We start from the raw sequence: 24,245 nt of genomic DNA, 5'->3' as shown, positions 1-24,245 counted from the left end.
TCCCCCTGAATCTCTACAAGTGTAGAAAGGTTTAACCCCTTAAGGACACATGACGTGTGTGACACGTCATGATTCCCTTTTATTCCAGAAGTTTGGTCCTTAAGGGGTTAAGTAAAACAAAAAGCAATACTTAGTCTCCAGGGAAGAGTCTTCCATACAAAGATCGCTCAAAGCATGTTGGAAAAAAAACATAAAAAGAGCAAATAATAGTGCAGATTGTATTAAAGGACCACTCTAGGCACCCAGACCACTTCAGCTTAATGAAGTGGTCTGGGTGCCAGGTCCAGCTAGGGTTAACTATTTTTTTTATAAACATAGCAGTTTCAGAGAAACTGCTATGTTTATCAATTAGTTAAGCCTTCCCCCTATGTCCTCTAGTGGCTGTCTCATTGACAGCCGCTAGAGGCGCTTGCCTGATTCTCACTGTGAAAATCACAGTGAGAGCACGCAAGCGTCCATAGGAAAGCATTGTAAATGCTTTCCTATGCGACCGGCTGAATGCGGGGAGGAACGGAGGCGGAGAGGAGGAGGATTGCTCCCCGCCCGGCGCTGGAAAAAGGTAAGTTTTAACCCTTTTCCCCTTTCCAGAGCCGGGCGGGAGGGGGTCCCTGAGGGTGGGGGCACCCTCAGGGCACTCTAGTGCGAGGAAAACGAGTATGCTTTCCTGGCACTAGAGTGGTCCTTTAAATGTATTCCCAGATATTATACCCCAAACATAGAGGGCTAAGGAAACACCATAAAGCAGTGTCTTAATTCTAACAAACTTTAGGTAAAGGATTTATTATCACAGATATTTAAAATATGCAATACAAATACATGGAAGCAGCTTTACAAAAACACACATAGCTAGAACTGCTAACAAACTGACTCTCACACAAAAGAGTTACTTCCACCGTTACTCACTGCCAGGCTCGTAATCAATAAAGTGCTGGGGCGGCTGTCCTCAGAGGATGTGGCTGGAGCCGAAGTGCAGGCTTCCCGAGCTGGAATCCAGCGTGTTTGTGCGAGGTACAGTTTGCCCCCTGGTGCCAACGTCTACGCGTTTCTCCGGACACCAGGCTTCCTCAGGACGCTTTGTGTGAGAGTCAGTTTGTTAGCAGTTCTAGCTATGTGTGTTTTTGTAAAGCTGCTTCCATGTATTTGTATTGCATATTTTAAATATCTGTGATAATAAATCCTTTACCTAAAGTTTGTTAGAATTAAGACACTGCTTTATGGTGTTTCCTTAGCCCTCTATGTTTGGGGTACAATATCTGGGAATACATTTAATGCAATCTGCACTATTCTTTGCTCTTTTTATGTTTTTTCCCTACATGCTTTGAGAGCTCTTTGTATGGAAGACTCTTCCCTGGAGACTAAGTATTGCTTTTTGTTTTACTTAAACCTTTCTACACCTGTAGAGATTCAGGGGGAGATTGCAGCAAATATTAATTTAGTTTTAGTCATAGTCTTTTAACTAAAATGCTGTTTTAGTCATCGGAATCGCTTTAGTCGACTAAAATCATCTGACTAAAATTATCAGTCAACAAAATGGTTCAGATATCTGCAGTGCCAAGAATAGCCATTGCATATATGTATATAAAGAACAATGCACTAAAATTGTCACATTCATTTTTTTTTTTTTTTTTAGCTGTAGAGCAATCAGCAGGAACATTCCGTTGGTTTCCATGGTGATTGTTTAAGCTGTAGAGCAATCAGCAGGAACATTCCATCGGTTTCCATGGTGATTGTTTCAGTTGTAGAGCAATCAGCAGGAACATTCCGTTGGTTTCCATGGAAATTGTCCATGCTGCTTGCTTTACAGCTGATATATTCCATTGGTTTCCATGGTGATTGTTTCAGCTGTAGAGCAATCAGCAGGAACATTCCATTGGTTTCCATGGTGATTGTTTCAGCTGTAGAGCAATCAGCAGGAACATTCCATCGGTTTCCATGGTGATTGTTTCAGCTGTAGAGCAATCAGCAGGAACATTCCATTGGTTTCCATGGTGATTGTTTCAGTTGTAGAGCAATTAGCAGTAATATTCCATTGGTTTCCATGGTGATTGTTTCAGCTGTAGAGCAATCAGCAGGAACATTCCATTGGTTTCCACGGTGATTGTTTCAGCTGTAGAGCAATCAGCTGGAACATTCTCTTGGTTTCCATGGTGACTTCTCCAGTTTCTAAACGTTGCTCCGTAATTGCTTTTTATACAATGATCTCATATTTGTCCTAGCTGGAGGTGAAAGAGGGCTGAGGGAATTTGTTGTAAAAATACTTTGTATATCTTCTTTCTCGGTTTTAATGATTCTGGTTTGTAAATGAAATTCGAAATCCCTGTGTGTATGGAACTGACTAACTAACAAATTCTCTATTTCTTTGGGAGCTGTTTATTGACAGATCAATACGGAGTAATTAGCTCGTATCACAGATAGCTATTGTTTGTAAGAAAACCTAGACGTTTGTTCTTGTTTGTTGATAAGAGCTAAAAAGAATTCCAAATTCCGCAAACAGGGAGAGCTTTGTTCTAAGAATAACATAAAGCTTACAGGCATTTCATCGTCCCCAGATTGGTGTCTGTGTAATTATACTACAATAGCCCAGAAACAGACATACTGATTTGTCTATTGTGCTCTCTGTATTGGTAGAAAGCTGACTGTACGTGCGGGAGCGTGCAGCGTACACTGCTAGTTGTTGTAATTTATCCACAGTTGGATGATATAAGCCAACAACAGAGATGTGGAGCTCTGCAATACTCAAACACGGACATTACTGTGAGTTTTATTGCTGTGGAGCTCCTTGGTACACTCCTAGAGCCTGTACTATTACTGTGAGTTTTATTGCTGTGGAGCTCCTTGGTACACTCCTAGAGCTTGTACTATTACTGTGAGTTTTATTGATGTGGAGCTCTTTGACTCACCCCTAGAGCTTGTACTATTACTGTGAGCTTTATTGCTGTGGAGCTCTTTGATACACTCCTAGAGCTTGTACTATTGCTGTGAGCTTTATTGCTGTGGAGCTCTTTGACTCACCCCTAGAGCTTGTACTATTGCTGTGAGCTTTATTGCTGTGGAGCTCTTTGATACACTCCTAGAGCTTGTACTATTACTGTGAGTTTTATTGCTGTGGCGCTCTTTGACTCACCCCTAGAGCTTGTACTATTACTGTGAGTTTTATTGATGTGGAGCTCTTTGACTCACCCCTAGAGCTTGTACTATTACTGTGAGTTTTATTGCTGTGGAGCTCTTTGACTCACCCCTAGAGCTTGTACTATTACTGTGAGCTTTATTGCTGTGGAGCTCTTTGATACACCCCTAGAGCTTGTACTATTGCTGTGAGCTTTATTGCTGTGGAGCTCTTTGATACACTCCTAGAGCTTGTACTATTGCTGTGAGTTTTATTGCTGTGGAGCTCTTTGATACACTTCTAGAGCTTGTACTATTGCTGTGGAGCTCTTAGGTACACTCCTAGAGCTTGTACTATTACTGTGAGTTTTATTGCTGTGGAGTTAAAAAGAACAGAATGTTTTTACACAAATCGAAGGATATTTTATTTTGAATATTTAGCTGTGAAATCCTCTTTCTTTAGGTGCCCATTGTGTCCCTTTAAATAGACCAGTTTGCTTATGATTTAGACACAATTAGGAGATGCAGCCCAATATTTTTTTTTTTTAAAGAACAAAGGTAATGAACAAAGGTAATGAAACCGTGATATTTTTTAAGATGACGTATATTGAATTTTGAAAAACAATATTTTGCATAAAATTTTACTTTTTTTTTTTTTATCTGGTTGAGCGGCCGTGTTGGGTCAGACTCTTATCCGACAAACTGCTGCTCAACTGCAGTACTGCTGCAGGTTCACACACCGCGATCATAGCAGCAATTGGTCCGATAACAGGAGAGTCTGACCCAATATGGCCGCTCCGCCGCATAAACAGTGACTTTACATCATTAAAATAAAAATCTGATGGGTCATAAACGTGTTAAATATCTTTCAGGGCTATTCGCTTAACCTGAAATCGTGACGAATTGTGAAAGAAATGCAAATTATTCCCATGGTGTGTCCTCCTTTTATTGAGGGGGCCATAGCAGCTGTGACTATTTAAAATATAGACTGTCCATAGACACAGCACTTACTGTGTGAATTCCTCAGATGAGAGCAGATCTCTCATGTCTACGTTTAGATCGTACAGATTTGTGCTTTACGCTCTGGCATTCAATATACCGTACACATGACGATTGGCAACACTGCCAGAAAAGGACTCAATCATTGCATATCCTGGCATGTTATAGACGTTCCTCGGTCCTACAAAGGGAAGTGTGTGTGTGTTGCTTTTTTCCCTTGTTATCTTCTTGTTTTCCAATGCATTCATTTTAACAGCTCTAACCTTTTAATTTTACATTGATTGTCCCGTAACATCTACTAATCCATTGTGTAGCCTGCGAAGTCTCTGATTTGGTGCATCCAATTGAAATGGCCAATACTTTCGACGAGGCGGATTCCTTCTCGCCTTCTCTTTTTAGGTCTGGTAAGTGAATAATCCATTTTGTGACCTGTCTACTATTTTCATGATCCCTGCAACTGCATGTTACATACAGTATGTCTCTTTCATTAAATGTAGTCCTTCCTAATTGCAACTATTCTAATGTTGATGATCAGTCATAACAATTACTCTTATGACTTGATTTCTAGGAACCATGGCTCATATTAAAATATATCAAGTGTTTTTATGGTGTGAACACCAAGACTGGGATATGTCTAATTAACCAACAGTGTGGACACCAAGATTGGGATATGTCTAATTAACCAATAGTGTGGGCATCAAGACCGGGATATGTCTAATTAACCAATAGTGTGGGCACCAAGATTGGGATATGTCTAATTAACCAACAGTGTGAACACCAAAACTGGGATATGTCTAATTAACCAACAGTGTGAACACCAAAACTGGCATATGTCTAATTAACCAACAGTGTGAACACCAAGATTGGGATATGTCTAATTAACCAATAGTGTGGGCACCAAGACCGGGATATGTCAAATTAACCAATAGTGTGGGCACCAAGATTGGGATATGTCTAATTAACCAATAGTGTGGGCACCAAGATTGGGATATGTCAAATTAACCAATAGTGTGAACACCAAGATTGGGATATGTCTAATTAACCAATAGTGTGGGCACCAGCACCAGGAAATTTCTAATCAACCAATAGTGTGGGCACTAAGACCGGGATATGTCTAATTAACCAATAGTGTGGGCACCAAGTCCGGGATATGTCTAATTAACCAACAGTGTGGGCACCATCACCATGAAATTTCGAATCAACCAATAGTGTGGGCACCAAGTCCGGGATATGTCTAATTAACCAACAGTGTGGGCACCATCACCATGAAATTTCTAATCAACCAATAGTGTGGGCACCAAGACCGGGATATGTCTAATTAACCAATAGTGTGGGCACCAAGATTGGGATATGTCTAATTAACCAATAGTGTGGACACCAAGACTGAGTAACCTCTAGTCTACCAATAGTGTGGGCACCAAGACTACTGTTTCATAGTGTAATGAGTTTTGTTTATTTTCGATTTTATTTTTTCCCATAATGTGTATGTTTGGTTGTTTTTTGATAGTCTTTATTTGTAATAAAGCTTAATGTTATGTGGAATAACCTTGGGGAGCAATGCGTGAAAGGCAGTGCTGTTTAAATTGTCAAATTAAATTTTAATATGTGGTCTGCATTTGGTCAGCGATTACATTTCTATATTTTTCCTAAAACTGTAAGCTAGTTCTGACTGCTATAAAGAGGATTTCTTGGCCTGAATAATGTCTGGCTGTGGGAGTGCGCCCTTTGCTGAACTTGTAATAATAATGCGTTTGATTGCAGGATGTTCTGCCATATCCTGCGTTCTTGACTGCTCCGTGACTGGACGTATATAGTATGACACAGCGTGCTTTGTGAGGGTGCCGGTTACATTGACTTTCTCCAGATTTGGAGTACCGCTGTTTACTCGGCTTCCTCGTTCATTAAGGGGAGATTGAAAGGTTTTTTTGGAACATACCTTCCGATGTGAAGGTTGGTGGCCATCGGGGAGTGCTGCATTGTATGCACATCATTTCACTATCGTTATTAGACAGTCAGTGTCCGCTGCAGTGTGCTGAGCATGGTGGAACCCCCTGTTAAAGGCTGATAATCGTTCCTTGCCATAACTCCTATAATCTCCCCAAACCCTATGTGCAGGCGGGATAGCTTTCCTTTTCTGCCACAAAGAAGGCCGTATGGCTGGGAATGTAGTCTAGATCAGCTTCATTGCGAAAGCATGTCCGTCTCTGGATCTTACATCTGGTTACATGTATCAGAGAGAGGGCTGCATGCAGAGTATTTGGGAATTCTGAGTGCTTTCCTTTTTATACGGTGAGATTGTGCGTCTAACAAACGGCCTCCTGCTTTGCTGCTTTATTTAATACTGTTGGTCCCTAGCTGCGTTGAAAGATCAATATCCTAAAAATAGCTGTATGTACCAGTGGGGTATTACATTCACGCTGCACGGCTCGGGAGGCCGTTGTGAGGCTCACACTGACCATGATACAGAACACTTTACATCCCACCGCCATCAGGCTTGTTTCTGAAAACCGTTCATTAGTCTGTGTTTGGAATATGCTCCTGGTTTATTGACTGCTGTGTGTGACCTGCAATGCTGGGTGGCAATACAGAGATCCCCAATATTTTCTTATTGCTGGGGGTTTCTACCTGAGTGTTCTGTTTGACATGTATTTACTGAGCTCTGCGTGTGCAGCGTGTGCCAACTAAGCTGCCTCTATATCTGGGATAGAGCATCAAGTTACATTCAAAACTGGCACCGGCTATTTGGACCCAGTACCGCTGACACGTCACGCTCAGTATCTAACTTCACTGTACTCGGCACTGTGTAAAACACCTATCCATACTGGGTCAGAGCCCTGGGCAGCTTGTTAAAGGGGCAGAATAACCGTGTTTTTTTTTGTTATTGCATTTCATTTGACTTATTTTTGTAAGATGGATTTAGCTCAGCATGGCTGTCAGAGGCCAAATAAATGTAAATTATTATGATGCTAAGACAGATCAGTTCTTTGTGACCACCACTTCTCTAAACATTATATAGATGGGATATTCTATTCTGAGATACATGGGGATCCCTGTACACACAACCTATGTAAGAGTCAATGAGTGCTTATATTTCTCGGAACGTCCCTTTATACAGTGTCACCTTGACGTTGCAATAAATGGTTAAATGTGCTATCTGAACCATGTAAATGTGCCACCCAGTCAGCAGGCAGGTGACCATCTCAGTGGTTCAGTAAGGCTCAGCCTTTGGGTTCGTCGATTTTGGTTTTGAACCCCAAGTTACAGGATTGCTAACTACATTTGAACAATCCTTGATTTAAGCTCTACCCATTGTCAAGTTTGGTCAAATTGAAGAGAATACGGTAATCATAATCCCTACTTTAACTAATGTATGTTAAGAAAGTGAAAATACTAACTGAAATGGATTGAGAGAATGGAAGGGTTACTACTAGGTGACAGAGGTTCTTTAAAAAGCAGATACTATTTAATACCTCCCAAAACTATCTTTTTTTTAATTTTTTTATTATTCCTTTCTTTCTGTTAAATAGTCTGAAGTTTTAAATGTAAAAGTTTAGTGTCTCTTTGAGGATTTAAGAATTCTTGTCCCAGAAGGGCAATTCATGCTGCGAAGGATTTCATATCCCGCTGTGACCCAGATTATTAACCTGCGAGCAGAACTCATTCTCATTATCCTGTGAAGGGTACACAGCACTTACTGTGTGCGTTTTATGGATTTGTCCGTCCTGACTGTTATTAATGCGAGAAGTGCTGCCGGTGACTGTACCTTGACACCCATCCTGGAGGCACAGAGTGCTTACTCAGGAAATCTTAAAATATACCATGCAGAGCCCACGCTGCCCAGGGCACAGCTCGGGTTTCTGGGTGTTTTACATCACCCCACGGGAATCACAGGGTGACAGGAAGGAGAGGCGACTGTTATACACTGAATAAAAATAAATGGTGCTCCAGACAGCCCCACACTCTCACAATGCAATATAACAAGGTAGTAATGAATTGGGATAGCTGGGGAAAATGGAATAACCGTCTCATCACTTAGTTTGTGTTTAAAGATATAGACGCCTTAAACGTGGACTTTATGCTAATTTTTACCTATGAAAATAGAATTCGCAATGTAAGGCCAGTTACGTGTCATTTGCAGTGCGGGCATTTAAATCGTCTGCGGCAGGAAACCTCTTCTACGGGAAGCCATTATATATCCCAGGATGCAGCACTATTAGGGAATTGGTAATAAAATAATGAGCAATAATGGTAGTTTTTCATATTGCAGTATGGAGCCAAAAATGGGCAAGTTGGGGATATGGACAAGGGGGGGGAGGGGGGAAGTTATTATGAAGTTTCCAATCACGCTAGGTCTGACCAAACTCTCTGTAGGATTGTGCATGCCTGCTGGCGTCCATTCTGTGCCCATCACTGCCAGACAATTAATGTTGTGTATTAAATAGATTCTCATCTTGAAATGTTTGTAGAATGCTTTATTATTTAACAAACAGAAATAATTGGCTGTTTATTTCCGTCCTTTGTCTTGCTGCCTCAGAGAAGACATTATCTGGTAAGTGTACTGAATTTTTTTAAATCATTTTTATCATTTTGTGGATACTGTGGGTGTACTTGATTTGTACTTAGACGAACTCTGTCTAATAATGGCTATCAGTCTCCTATGACGGAGTGTAACAAGAGATAGTGGCACTTGTGTTATAATGGCTATCTCCTGGTAGTCTCTGTGTAATAATGGCTATCTCCTGGTAGTCTCTGTGTTATAATGGCTATCTCCTGGTAGTCTCTGTGTTATAATGGCTATCTCCTGGTAGTCTCTGTGTAATAATGGCTATCTCCTGGTAGTCTCTGTGTAATAATGGCTATCTCCTGGTAGTCTCTGTGTAATAATGGCTATCTCCTGGTAGTCTCTGTGTAATAATGGCTATCTTCCCACAATTTCCCGATGTTGCTTTCACTGTAGTTTAAAGAAGTAATATCTGAGTGCTGGTATTTATTCACTGTGTGTTTTAGATGCAGGTTTTATAGGGATTAGATTACAGATGGGACTCAATCCAGATGACTGGGAGCGGTGACAAGGTAGTGGAAATGGTGTCAGTCATGGCCGATATGAAGCCATGTTGTAGGTTCTTTCTTACACTGGCTCTGGTATCCGCTTTGGCACATTATATATTCATTCCACTATTCATCTAATACAATGCCCCCACCCCTTTCAACTCCTCCCCCCAATATAAATATTTTGTAACCAATAGGAATTCATCTAATGCAATACCGCCACACCCCCGACATAATTAATCTGTAACCAATAGAAATTCAGCTAATACAATGCCCCTCCCCGACATACTCTGTAACCAATAGGAATGAATCTAATACAATGCCCCTCCCCAACATAAATACTCTGTAACCAATAGGAATGAATCTAATACAATGCCCCTCCCCAACATACTCTGTAACCAATAGGAATGAATCTAATACAATGCCCCTCCCCGACATAAATACTCTGTAACCAATAGGAATGAATCTAATACAATGCCCCTCCCCAACATAAATACTCTATAACCAATAGGAATGAATCTAATACAATGCCCCTCCCCAACATACTCTGTAACCAATAGGAATGAATCTAATACAATGCCCCTCCCCGACATAAATACTCTGTAACCAATAGGAATGAATCTAATACAATGCCCCTCCCCGACATACTCTGTAACCAATAGGAATGAATCTAATACAATGCCCCTCCCCAACATAAATACTCTGTAACCAATAGGAACTCATCTAATACAATGCCCCTCCCCGACATAAATACTCTGTAACCAATAGGAATTCATCTAATGCAATACTGCCACACCCCCAACATAATTGATCTGTAACCAATAGAAATTCAGCTAATGCAATGCCCCTCCCCGACATACTCTGTAACCAATAGGAATGAATATAATACAATGCCCCTCCCCAACATAAATACTCTATAACCAATAGGAATGAATATAATACAATGCCCCTCCCCAACATAAATACTCTGTAACCAATAGGAACTCATCTAATACAATGCCCCTCCCCGACATAAATACTCTGTAACCAATAGGAATTCATCTAATGCAATACTGCCACACCCCCAACATAAATACTCTATAACCAATAGAAATTCAGCTAATTCAATGCCCCTCCCCGACATAAATACTCTGTAACCAATAGGAATGAATCTAATACAATGCCCCTCCCCAACATAAATACTCTGTAACCAATAGGAACTAATCTAATGCAATGCCCCTCCCCAACATAAATACTCTGTAACCAATAGGAATGAATCTAATACAATGCCCCTCCCCGACATAAATACTCTGTAACCAATAGGAACTCATCTAATACAATGCCCCTCCCTGACATAAATACTCTGTATCCAATAGGAATGAATCTAATACAATGCCCCTCCCTGACATAAATACTCTGTAACAATAGGAATTCATCGAATGCAATACCGCCACCCCCCCGACATAATTGATCTGTAACCAATAGAAATTCAGCTAATACAATGCCCCTCCCCGACATACTCTGTAACCAATAGGAATGAATCTAATACAATGCCCCTCCCCGACATAAATACTCTGTAACCAATAGGAATTCATCTAATACAATGCCCCTTCCTGACATAAATACTCTGAAACCAATAGGAACTCATCTAATACAATGCCCCTCCCCGACATAAATACTCTGTAACCAATAGGAACTCATCTAATACAATGCCCCTCCCCGACATAAATACTCTGTAACCAATAGGAACTCATCTAATACAATGCCCCTCCCCGACATAAATACTCTGTAACCAATAGGAACTCATCTAATACAATGCCCCTCCCTGACATAAATACTCTGTAACCAATAGGAACTCATCTAATACAATGCCCCTCCCCGACATAAATACTCTGTAACCAATAGGAACTCATCTAATACAATGCCCCTCCCCGACATAAATACTCTGTAACCAATAGGAACTCATCTAATACAATGCCCCTCCCTGACATAAATACTCTGTAACCAATAGGAATTCATCTAATACAATGCCCCTCCCTGACATAAATACTCTGTAACCAATAGGAACTCATCTAATACAATGCCCCTCCCCGACATAAATACTCTGTAACCAATAGGAACTCATCTAATACAATGCCCCTCCCCGACATAAATACTCTGTAACCAATAGGAACTCATCTAATACAATGCCCCTCCCTGACATAAATACTCTGTAACCAATGGGAATGAATCTAATACAATGCCCCTCCCCGACATAAATACTCTGTAACCAATAGGAACTCATCTAATACAATGCCCCTCCCTGACATAAATACTCTGTAACCAATAGGAACTCATCTAATACAATGCCCCTCCCCGACATAAATACTCTGTAACCAATAGGAATTCATCTAATACAATGCCCCTCCCCGACATAAATACTCTGTAACCAATAATGTCCGGTCTTCTTAAACTGCTTCCTTTTCGACACATAAATAGCCACACAATGAACATAGTCCCAGCCAATCAAATCCTGACTTTGTGCCCGGTCACCCCTGGGAGGACATCAGACATCAGACATTAAATACTTGTACAAGAAAAAAGTATCACCACAATGTGAATGTGTTTAGTGAATACAGAGTAAAAATTATACTTATCTTAACAATAAATGGAACAGGTCTTTACCCAGACAAAATTACCTTTACACAGCAATACAGAAACACCAGAAACATTTGGGATATGGCTATGAAATCTAAAAATAAGGAACAAAACAGATATATATAGTGTAATACAGTTTGGTAAGCAATTATGCGCTTAATGAAATGCACTCACAGGATAAGACTGGTAATAGCGCTCAAGGGTGCCTCCCCCAGTGTTGTTGTGGGGCTTTCTTTTTCCCTCCTGTTGATCCGGTCGGGTGGATGTAAAACAGGACTTCAATAGATAGTAAAAAAAAAAAAAAAGCAGCTTTATTGGAAGGTGAACAATCACCCATAAATAATAAAATATAAACGGCAACGGTCCTACGCGTTTCGTTCCCAGTACTGGAACTTCCTCAGGGACCATACAAGTTAAAATCAAATACAAATAGCACTGACCGTATAAAAGCAGCCTAAATGGGGCCCATTTATACATGAATCTGCAGATCCAAGAGAAACTTGTTGCATCTTTGACAGAAATCGCTTTTCTCGCTGAAAAATATATTTAAAGGAGCAATCCCCCCCCACCCAGCACACATGTTCATACTTCATTAGAACATTTTCACACCCATTAATGTTTCCTTGTAATACTGGTGTTTTAACAGAATAAAAGGAATTTCTTCTCTTTGAACGTAGATAAAATGTGGAGCTATTTGCCGCATGTACGGCACATCAAAGCTTGGACAGACTCAGACTTGCTTCCGTGATCTTATTTCCATGCCAAATTAGCTATATTGGCAAATAGTACTGGCACACTGACAACATTACAAAGTGATTGCTGAGCTATGGATGGATGTTCATTATTTTAGGGATTTCCTGATTGTGCATTATTTTATATTTAATAATGAATTTTCTGGTTGAAGTTACATTGTTATCTTCACAGTACTATGAATCTGAGGATGGGCTGAGATATTTCTATATGCTTTTATGGTTGTATAATGACCCACAATCAGAGTGTATATAAGCCATTGATCCACCTTTTGTAGGATATCGCCAAACAACCCAGTATACATTGCAGAATAGCTCCCACTCACACTGATCTAGAACGAAGCCACATGATGTAAATGATCTCAGTATTGTTTCTTGTTCCCAGGCGTATGACATCCCACATTGAAGGCCAACATTTAACAAATCTCTTATTTATATTTTACCTGCAGTTACAGCGGGATCTTGGATAGCTATAAATTGGCAATATTCCGTGTCTTAACACAAAGTTAAAATCACATACTCTCCCCAGCCTGATGACATTCTATGAACATTAGTGCTATTTTTCCTAATGAGCTTGTTTTGAAGGACTGCTGCCGATCCGTACTTCCAATATTTTGACTGTTTAGATAATATCAATTGAGTTTAAATATTAGCCGTATTAGTCTAGTGATGCAAATATGAAATTACAGATGAAAATACTTTAGACTTGATAAAGTGAAAGGATCTCCCCAAATCATCTTGTTCCACAGTTTTGTCACTCTAATTAACAAGGTATTCCAAGTTACTATTTCCACCTGTTATTTTACATCAATTGAGTTTTTATGGTGTATAGAGCATGATCTGCAGTCTCGCTGCTCCGTTCTCTGCCATTTAGGAGTTAAATCACTTTGCTTATACAGACTTAGCCACTCCTCCTTTCATGTGACATACACAGCCTTCATAAACACTTCCTGTAAATTAACCTAGATATTCTAGGTTCAACTATTGCACACACGGTTTAATTTAGAATTTCTAATTTCTTATCTCCTGCTCTGTTAATAGTTTGCTAGACTCTGCATGAGCCTCCTGTATGTAATTAAAGTTCAATTTACAGAGCAGGAGATAAAAACTTCTAAAACAAGTTAACATCTGATTAAAATTAAACCCATTTTTTGTGTCAGTCACAGCATGGGGACGTGTGACTATGGCTGCATAAACATAGTGATTTAACTCCTAAATGGCAGAGAATTGAGCAGTGAGAATGTAGGGGCATGATCTATACACCAAAACTGCTTCATTAAGCGAACGTTGTTTTGGTGGTTATAGTGTCCCTTTAATGTCTCACGTTTTGTTTTATTATTTATATAGCGCCAGCAAATTCCGTAGCGCTGTACATCTGCCTAGTAACGTAGACCAGTGATGGCTCCTCATTATTTTACCTTTTCATGTGCTGCCAACTCATTCAGGGGGTTTTAGCTTCTCGTGTCTACAGTTCTTTTGAAGTTAAAAAGTTTAAACTCCCCCTACCCCCCTATTTCATCCACACGTAGACCGTGACTATTTGTTCTAGAATACTCATTGTATTATTATATGCGCTGTGTATTTCTCATAAATGCTAATATCGTGTTGTCTCTGTGTTTTTTTTTTTTTTAAATAATAATTCTTTGTGTTTTAGCTTTTTTTGTTTTTCATTATACTTGTTTGTGCTTGGTGTGGCGTGATGAATATATAGCTATTGTTAAAAAGGTTTTTGGAAGATTTCCTTCTGTTGATTTTAATAGACTTTAAATAATACGTCAGTAGAAAGCAACTTTTAGGACCTCGAGGACCAGATAGGATTCAGGGTGGCTGCAGTGGCATTTGATTTAAAAATTGTGTTAGCACATGTGGCCCACTCCAGACTGAGTAGCAGGCGAGGGGCAGTAGGTAGTCCTGAATGCATGTGGCCGTGGTGGCCAACCTGGAGACTAGGTGCAGTCAGACATGATGAGTTATGGGCGGGAGGGAGGGGTTGCACAGGCATGGCTGAGATACTCCGTTGCATTGATTTATATAATTCTCAATACTTTGTTAAACACAGATCTTCACACCAGTTAAGCCATAAGACTTGCTTTTCCCACAGAAATCTCCAATTTTCTGTGATGTTACTACTGCAAGGGATTCTGGGTGGGCATATGCAAATTAGTTTAACAAAGCATCGCATGTTTGCCTCATTCCATTTTAACCCCTTCAGGACCGGCCTGTTTTTGCGATGTTTGTACGTTAAGGACCAGAGCAGTTTTAACACTTTTGTGGTGTTTGTGTTTAGCTGTAATTTTCCACTCTCTCATTTACGGTTCCCATACAAGTTATATATTGTTTTTTTCAGGACAAAAGGGGCTTTCTTTACATACCATTATTTGTATTATGTCCAATATTGTATTTAAAAAAAATAATAAAATATGGTGAAAAATGTAAAAAAAAAACATGTTTTTGGACTTTTACTTGAAAAATCTTTTACTTATCTAAAAAAGCTAATGAAAAAAACTGCTAAATAGATTCAAAATTTTGTCCCGAGTTTAAAAACACCCAGTGTTTACATGCTTTATTGCTTTTTTTTTGCAAGTTATAGGCTTATAAATACAAGTAGGAAATTGCTGTTTCAATATATATATATTTTAAATGTATCAATAGTGACCTTGTAACACCGTTATCTGTCATAAATCCCCGAAACACACCTAACATGTACATATTTTTTTTAAAGTAGATAACCCAGGGTATTCAAAATTGGGTATGTCCAGTTTTTTTTAGTAGCCACTTAGTCACAAACACTGGCCAAAGTTAGCATTTATATTTGTTTGTGTGTTAAAAATGCAAGAAACGCTAACTTTGGCCGGTGTTTGTGACTAAGTGGCTACTAAAAAAGGCTGAACATACCCGATTTGCAATACCTTGGTTTGTCTTCTTTTGCAAATGGTATGCCATCATGGGGCTAATTCTCATTCCTTGGCTACCATACGCTCTCAAAGGCAACCTAACCAATCCGACAAATTTCAATAAAAAAAAAAGTAAAATCAAACCTTATATTTGACCCTGTAACTTTCACAAACACTATAAAACCTCTACATGTGGGGTACTGTTATACTCAGGAGACTTCGCTGAACACAAATATTAGTGTATCAGAACAGTAAAATGTATCACAGCAATAATATCCTCAGTGAAAGTGCTGTTTGTGTGTGAAAAATGCAAAAAACTTCACTTTCACTGACAATATCATCGCTGTGATATGTTTTACTGTTTTGAAACACTAATATTTGTGTTCAGCGAAGTCTCCCGAGTAAAACAGTACCCCCATGTACAGGTTTTAGGGTGTCATAGAAAGTTACAGGGTTAAACACAGTGCTAGCAAATTAAATTATCTGGACTTTCGGCCTGGGTTGGCAGGCAGGTCCCTCAAATTGCAATCATTAAAATTACTTAATTAGGTAAAAATATTACATAAATACACATGTAGAATTTTAATATATATACATATTTATATATTTGACGTCTACGTGTATATTTATGAAATTATTTATGTAATTATGTATATGGACATATGTATATTTCGAATTGTTTTTATTTATTTATACATAGATATATATATCATTACATTCTAAGTATATTTTGATATAAATATATATATATATATATATCAAAATACTGTTAGAATAAAATTGCATATATAAATATTTTTTATAATTATTAAAAATTATTTTTATTTTTTGTTATTTATTTTTATTAACATATTATTTGTATTTTATAATAATATATATATACCATATATATAGCAATTATATATATTGTATATATTCGTGTGTAATTTAAATACAAGTGTATTTTTATATTAATATACGTATATATAAATATAAAAATACACTTAATATAACATTATATATATGATACATATACATATATTATATATAGATATAATACATGTATATATATCATATATATATATATATACACATATTATTATTTTTTTTTTACACTGATTTTACACTGTTTTTTTTACTTTATTTTTTTGATTTTTCACTTGCAGGGAGACTGCCTGTCAGCACAGACAGTCCCCCTGCAGGCAGATACACAGACACCTATTGCGGTCATGTGATCGAGTGATCACATGGCCGTGGGGTCCTGATCTGCCGAGGGGGGACTGCCCGGGCAGACAGGCAACCCCCCTGGACCGGGTGGAGCACTGATCGCCGCCGTGGGACCGACGGCGATCAGGTAAGTAGCCCCAGACCGTTATGACGGTTCAGGACCGTCAGCGGTCCAAACGCACGTTTTACCGCTGATGGTCCTGAACCGTCAGCGGTCCTGAAAGGGTTAAGCATTGATTCCTTTGAGTCTGTGTTTGCTGTATACAACCGCTTTGAAACATAACTCAGGAAGAGATGCAAAGCCAGTGAACCACTCATGGACAGCTGTTTCATTGTTAATGCAAATCATCAGCATGAGGTTGGTTACTGGCTTGCCAGTGAGGCTTGGCTTTACTTTACTTGTGGAGCACAAACCAAGAAAGTTATGGTGGGGGGAAAAAAAGTGATTGAAACGTTTTTCTCTCTCACTTTATTTAAAAGTCCACAGGGTTGGGAATTAGTTGGAGGACCAGGACGGGTTTTGCTAGGTGTTTCGGGGGCACTATATTCTGGCCATATGAGGTTCAACTTGACTTGATGCCTGTTGACTGTGACTGCTATGACGGGTTTAGCAAAATTGCTCTCTAAGGCCATAATTTGTCCACTACAAGATCTGCAAAAGTCTGCTCACAATTAGTCACCAGGAAGCAGCCCATTGCTCTTTGACGGCCTTCCTTTTACAATTAAAACTATTTTTTAGACGCTAACATGGCTTTTGAATTCTTATGTTCTTTTGTATTCCCCGATTATTCAATAACACATATTGTGTTATATGCATCTAACCTTATCGAAAAACTTATTGTATAAAAAAAGTTTAAAATAGAAATTGTGTAGGGTGAGGATTTAAAGCCATACTGTCACTTTCTTGGTATTTTGGTGATTGACATCAGAAAAAGTAGAGATAGTTTAGTTTAGCTGTCAGCCAGACAGCTGTCTAGAATTTGCCTTCCAAAGTTGACGTGTTGTGCTGCTGCGCATGTGCCGATTTTGATGCCCACGCTTGCAAAAGTGCAAAGTGAATCTTCTGGTGCACGTCTCTGGAAGCTAAACAAAGACTGCGCGCTTGTGTAATAAGATCCAGTGAGACTATATTAAATAAATAATGATAGATGCAAACCCAAACTGTAGGTAACTACTGACAGAAGTTTGGTTGTCAAGTTTGTGCAATAAAAACATTTAAAAATGATCTTTAACCCCTTAAGGACCAAACTTCTGGAATAAAAGGGAATCATGACATGTCACACATGTCATGTGTCCTTAAGGGGTTAAAGGAGATCTGTCATTTTTGAAGGACTGATTTGAACCCAGCATATAAACCAGGAATGGCTTTTTCTTTCCTGTCAAATCCTGTGTTCTGTGAAAGCAAGGTGAATACGTTCTGAATATACTGTGTGTACCCATCATCCCTCTCCTATGTGCATTGACAGCATCTGACATCTATAGGGGGTGAGCTCACTGCCTAATCTTAAACGCCAGCCCCCAATGTAAAAGGTGTCACACAATGAAAGCCGTTATAAAACAAATGCCACTGTGTGTTAGCTTGTGCAGCAGCGCTCATTAATCCTAATTTCAGGCAGCGTATGTTCATCAGAGGCAGAATGATGTGTTAATCCACTCACCGCTTCCTGTTAAGGGCCTGTGTCTGTTTTTGTAACCATAGCGTTAATGCTTCTCAAGCGGTGGCCGATGCTTCTACTGAGCGTGTGGTGGTCTGTCACTGTGTGGCAGTACAAATGTTAGTTTATATTGTTTTGTTTCTTCCTGTGCAGTGCTTTGTGGCTGCACGTCCGATTTTTAGCAGATTAAATTAGCTAAAATGAAAAGTTACGCGGAAACTCAAACTGTTTGTACATTCATGCTCGTTTAGTCTGTGCAATCTAGTGAAGGTTTTTTATGCCACTGGATTCTTTGTGAAACTCTGTAATGACCGTTTAAGAAATATTTTCAAATGAAAATCTTCATACTTGGTTTCCAAAGGATTTATTTATCCCAGGATTCAGCATCTCCACGCCATGGCGTCTTATCATCACTCTAACGTCGGCACACACGGATAGCTCTCTCCATTTCTCCTCCCGGACAGTGCACATTCAGAGTGTTTCTCACTAAATAAATGGTTAACAACATGATTTATTGATTGGGGCTGATTCCATAAAAGGATGACCCCAGCATGCATTGCAGTTTGTGCAGAGGTGACGTTGTGAGTTGTTTACCGCTTTGTTCACATTTGATTAATTAATAGAAATTAAAGCAGGAAAAGCGATGGGCCTGCATCAGCCTCTAGCCGATTCCCTTATTGGCACCGCAGATATTTTGATCCTTATAGGTTGCCTGAGCAATATGGGAGAGGGAGTTCTCAAACATCAGCGGTTCCAAATGTATCCATCACTAACCTGTGGCATGTTGGGGCAGACCTGTAAAAGTGGAGCAATTTTCAGTGGAATGTTCCTATTGATGATATTGTTGCCATAGTGATTGCTCCACGCTTCGATAAATTCCTCCCTTATTGGTTGTAATGCAGCGGACGTTGTTTATTTACTGCTAATGAGTCCTGCAGCGTTCGTCTAGCCTGGGATAGATTATTGCTCTTACCTGGTTTCGTTTATGGATTCTCGTTTCAGCGCTTTGCTGCGCGTACGGACAAGTTTTCTCAAAGTCTGTGAATATTGGCGGCTAAGGAGCTTGCCTGTGATACTTGCAGAAATGAGAAAAAGCAATTAAAATATTAATCGCAAGATTCTAATTCCTGTAGATCTAATGAAGCTCCGCATTTATTAGGTGAGTTGCTTGAGTAAATATAAATTTATATTAACAGCGAGCAAAGCTTTGCAGTGCAAATTGATGGGAGATAAAAGTTGCCTTTAAAGTGTATTTTCTTTGTGGGGGGGGTTGGTAGTTTTTGCATCGTTGTCATTTTCCCTGCTGGGATTGTATACATGCATACTAAATGAGCATTTAGCCTCTGCGCTTGGGACTCTGAGGACCATTTTACCCCATGTAGCCTGTCAGTTTTGCCATGTGAGAGGGCATCTTCCTTCTAGAACTTTGTGTAATGCTTGACCAGAGTCTGTACTGCCAATGCTATTTCCGGACACTGTACACATCTCTGTAACGGGTTTATCTTTTTCTTATTCACAGAGGTCTTTGATAATAACAAGCAGTTAAACATGATGAACCGTTCCACAAAAAATACAATTAACATCATCACTGATTAATGAAAGAGACAATGGTTTATCATTCGGCATGAGAATACTTGATGCTTTATGTTGGAGATAAGTTCTTATCTTCCTTGCTCTGCCATTGATTACATGTTGTTTTTTCTCGTTTCTTTTCTCAGGGTCGGTTTATGAACCCATTAAGAGCTCAGACCTGCCCAGGCCAGATCATGAGAGTCTTTGGAACAAATTGGATCGTTATTACAGAATCGGTAAGTGATCTTCAGCAAGGGTGCAGCAAACCTTAGTAAATAGAGTCCCATGACAGCAGGAACACACTGTGTTTATCAATATAATTCATACCCGAATAGACGGTGTTACTGTACTACAATCATAGCCGGGATCAATGTGAGCAAACCGATACCCCCATGATTCCTCGTTTCATTCACATTTCACTCTGATCTGTCACAGCTCTCTATACATGTTTGCTTCCAATTAATGGGAATGAGGCAACATACTACAAGGCTTGATATGGAGTACATCTCTTTGCTGACACAGTTTAACACGTATGATATGTTTAACTTCATGTAATGGATCCGACAAACAAATGAACATGTTTAACTCCTTAAGGACACATGACATGTGTGACATATCATGATTCCCTTTTATTCCAGAAGTTTGGTCCTTAAGGGGTTAAAGATCTTCTTGCCTGAAGACGATTTTAGAACTGGACTTTGTTTCAGTTGGCTGGTCTGAAAATTGCCTGTTATCCAAATGCTAAACAGGATTTCCCACAATGCCTGTGGTTTTGTGTGGTGTACGCCATGTGGTCCCACACCCAAATAATGCATGGAATGTCTGCAGTGAGCGGGTGTGAGATATTAACTGTGGGCGGCCATGTTGGTGGCCTGTAAGTCTCTAGGACTACAGTGTGGGAGGATAATATGATGAGAACACATTGTGCGTCCAATTTATGGGAAAAATCTCATTGGACACAAAGTCAGCAAAAATGCCGGCTTTACAGCAGGAGGATTATACTGCAGGGAGGAGTGGAATAAAGGGGAGTTTGCTTGATTTGTAAACCTTTCAATGCTAATTTTTAATATTTTTTTAGTTTATCCTAATTGGCGTGTTCTTTGATAGAGGAATGTATTTCTATAATACTTTTACTGGGTTTAAAATTGCAATTTATTTTCACTCAAGTTTTATAGTGTCCAAACTCTCACAGGGCCAGATAACTAAATAAATAGCTAAATTAGCTCAACAGGGTATCAGAAAACAGGAGCACTGTGTTGTAATAGATATTTAGTTGGTGTTTTGAAACTTTGGGGGGTGAATTTGCAAGTGCAGGGATGGTGATAAATCCAGCTCATTATCAGTGTTAAAATTGTATTCCCTAAATAGCAAATTGTAGTGAATTGAAAATCAAATTCAGCCTAAGAAGTATTCAGTTGGATAAAAATTTCCCAAATCAAATGCAAGTATATACACACGTGTTGTATTGTGGGTTAACATGATTTAACTATTTTGCATATAAACACAGAGAGAGCACTTTTGCTACATAGTATCACTAAACACTTTTGTTGTTTCATTGTTTGAATCATGTTACCAAGATCTGAAGCGGGTTGCTGCTGACAATATCGTATCTTATTCAATATATTGTTAATTTTTGCACCATCTTATTTATATAGACCTGTGTAAAGTCAGACGGTCTATTTTAGCTTAAATCTTACAATTTGAATTTTCCGTTCACTGTAATTTAGGGTTTTATAAATAAACGCCTGTATGACGAACCTACGTTAATTGGTTGGAATTGTTGGCGCAGGAGGTGGGATTTGTGAAATATCTCTCCGTATGAAGTGCTGATGGTTCATGTGTAGTAGGTTTAGTGCAGTTTATTTCTGTCATCTTAAGCGGTACATACAGTGCATTTTAAAAACCAGGTTAAAAGTCCAGGCTTCTGGGGAAACGTTTCATAAGTGGAGGGGACACAGCCCAGTAATTACACAGCTCACAGCATCGCCCTTTGGGGTCAGATCACTCTTACCGTTCACCACTTGCCTGCAAACCAACATTCGGCAGCAATTCAGCTTTTAAATGGAGCCTTAGACAGGCGGCCCTGGGGAAGCAGCTATTGCTGCAATCCCAGTAATGCGCTGGGTTAAAGGTGCAGCCTTAATACTTTGTGGAACATTAAAGTTCTGCACTATGTGTCACCGTTCTAAAACCTAATGCTGTGAGATATGGAAATGGGCATTATTTCATTTGCAATGAAGCAATCAGAGTATGGCTGATGTTTTACCTCTCGTGCTTTGATTTATATCGTTTATTTATGGAGGACTTTCCTCTACTCAGTTACTTGTCCCTGGGCGGCCCACAATGCACTTCCTGGCTGCTGCTTATAGCACTACAAAATAAATCCCCATGATATTGTCATATTATGGATGTGATAAAATCTACGTGGATAAGTGGTTTTGGTAAAGATATTGTTACTTGTAAAAATAACACCTCTCATATTAGTGATTGTTTCCGTGGTGATTGTATCAGCTGTAGAGCAATCAGCAGGAACATTCCATTGGTTTCCGTGGTGATTGTATCAGCTGTAGATCAATCAGCGGGAACATTCCATTGGTTTCCGTGGTGATTGTATCAGCTGTAGAGCAATCAGCGTGAACATTCTGTTGGTTTCCATGTTGATCGTATCAGCTGTAGAGCAATTAGCAGGAACATTCTATTGGTTTCCATGGTGATTGTTACAGCTGTAGAGCAATCAGCAGGAACATTCCATTGGTTTCCATGGTGATTGTTGCAGCTGTGGAACAATCAGCAGGAGCATTCTATTGGTTTCCATGGTGATTGCTTTTATCTTTAAAGGGTTTATTGTGCATGCAATAGGTCTTCCTACGTTTGCCACTTTACAAAGCATATTGTTTTATTTTTTTATTTTCTCCCAGATTATGTATTAACATTCTCTTTATGTCCCCTGCTATTAATTTGCCTTTTTAATAATATCATCATGTAGTTTAAGTGTCGAGGTCGATCGCATTATGCGTGTAATTAAGATTAGAATATTGGAAGCAACGAATCAGGGGGACCAGTAATGGCTGTTTTTGCGCATTGACTGTATTTGAATGTAATCAGAGTATATTGTCTTGTGTATCACGGGCCCAGTCTGTTTGTTACATCGCTTCTCATTGAAATAACTGATCGAGAATTAAAAACTGCAATTAAAAGTGAGTCTGTGAGATGTTTAATCATTTTAAACCCTTACTAGCCTTGCTCCAATTAAACCTCATGTATTGTTGATTTAGAATAAGTGTATTAATTTGCACATCAAACATTCCTGCTGTAATTAAATGTAAGTCTTCTGAAAGCGTTCGGCAATACGAAGAATCATGGCTGTTTGTTTTTTCTCTTTCAATCCATGATATTGCTCTGACTCTCTGAAAGCGCCCTGTGAGTTCGGTAATGTCAGACGATGGATATTTTAAGACCCCTTGACTCTCTTGGAATTTTGTCTCTGCTGTTACAGGGCTGAGTGCTTTCAAACTTCCACACAGGCAAACCAAGAAAATGTGTCTGTGCTTCATGTTTCTAACACAAGATTTAAAGGGAAACATTTCTATCAAGCAAAGAGAGAATTATTATTACTTAAATAAAATGTCATGACCCCATTTTCCTCAAATTCTGCCCACCCACAGAATTGCACTTTGGTTGTGTGAAATAATATATTTTCAAAATTTGTCTTAGAACCAAAAATGATGATTATTTTACAGAGTACGGAGATCCCCGCGTCAGTTTTCTTTAGTCTGTACTTTTTTGATTGTTCCTTTAAAAACCGTTTTCCTGGGCTGCAGTGAGATTTAAGATTAATGTTCTTAGTTTGAAAGTAAGTTAAAGGACAAGAACTTAGAAATAATGAATTCATAAAACATATTAATTTGTTAATCAGTAAGATTGGGGCAGAGTTAATGAAAGGAGTTGCTATGGGATCATAATTATGGCTTAATTACCATGATTAACATTTATTTTTATCTGACACTTGTAATCCTATTGACTTTTGACAAATTGTAGCTCCTATCTTTAAGACAGACACTTTATTACTGAACATGCTAATTTCTTTATGTTAAGCATCACTAATCAAACTGATGGGAACATTTACTTTAAGTGTCTTTTCCCCTTAAAGCCAGATTTTTAAGCTGATTCAACTTTTTCCATGGCACATTATAAAGTGGAAAGCATCAAATTGTGAATATGTCTCAGTCTAGATCTGTCCATATATGCTTGCTAGTCTAGCTACCACACTGCAGGATTTACTTATAAACACATTTTATTGGGGTGTTTGTTAATACACGTGAAGCGGAGCCTCTTTTTAAATAAGAAATAAAAAATACGCTCAAGATCATGAACCCTTCCCTCTAAATTTTCAGGATTTT

The 24,245-nt window shown here is 39.0% G+C and overlaps 1 protein-coding gene across 4 annotated transcripts in view; it reads left to right on the top strand.

Annotated features, from left to right (window-relative positions):
• The window catches only part of PHKB (phosphorylase kinase regulatory subunit beta), a 200,210-nt gene that overhangs the window by 5,726 nt on the left and 170,239 nt on the right, over positions 1–24,245 (top strand). For 2 of the 4 annotated variants that reach the window (XM_063437841.1, XM_063437842.1), the window contains exons 2-4: positions 4,419–4,508; positions 8,639–8,653; positions 19,992–20,081. In XM_063437841.1, the coding sequence (XP_063293911.1) occupies positions 4,419–4,508; positions 8,639–8,653; positions 19,992–20,081 (195 nt within the window). The remainder of the gene's footprint in view (positions 1–4,418; positions 4,509–8,638; positions 8,654–19,991; positions 20,082–24,245) is intronic. The other 2 variants (XM_063437843.1, XM_063437844.1) reach the window with 2 other exon arrangements.

Source organism: Pelobates fuscus, chromosome 12 (genome assembly GCF_036172605.1).
Source record: "Pelobates fuscus isolate aPelFus1 chromosome 12, aPelFus1.pri, whole genome shotgun sequence".
In the NCBI taxonomy this organism is placed as follows: Eukaryota; Metazoa; Chordata; class Amphibia; order Anura; family Pelobatidae; genus Pelobates; species Pelobates fuscus.
The sequence above is the reverse complement of the archived record's forward strand: the minus strand, read 5'-3'. Positions and strand labels throughout refer to the sequence as shown.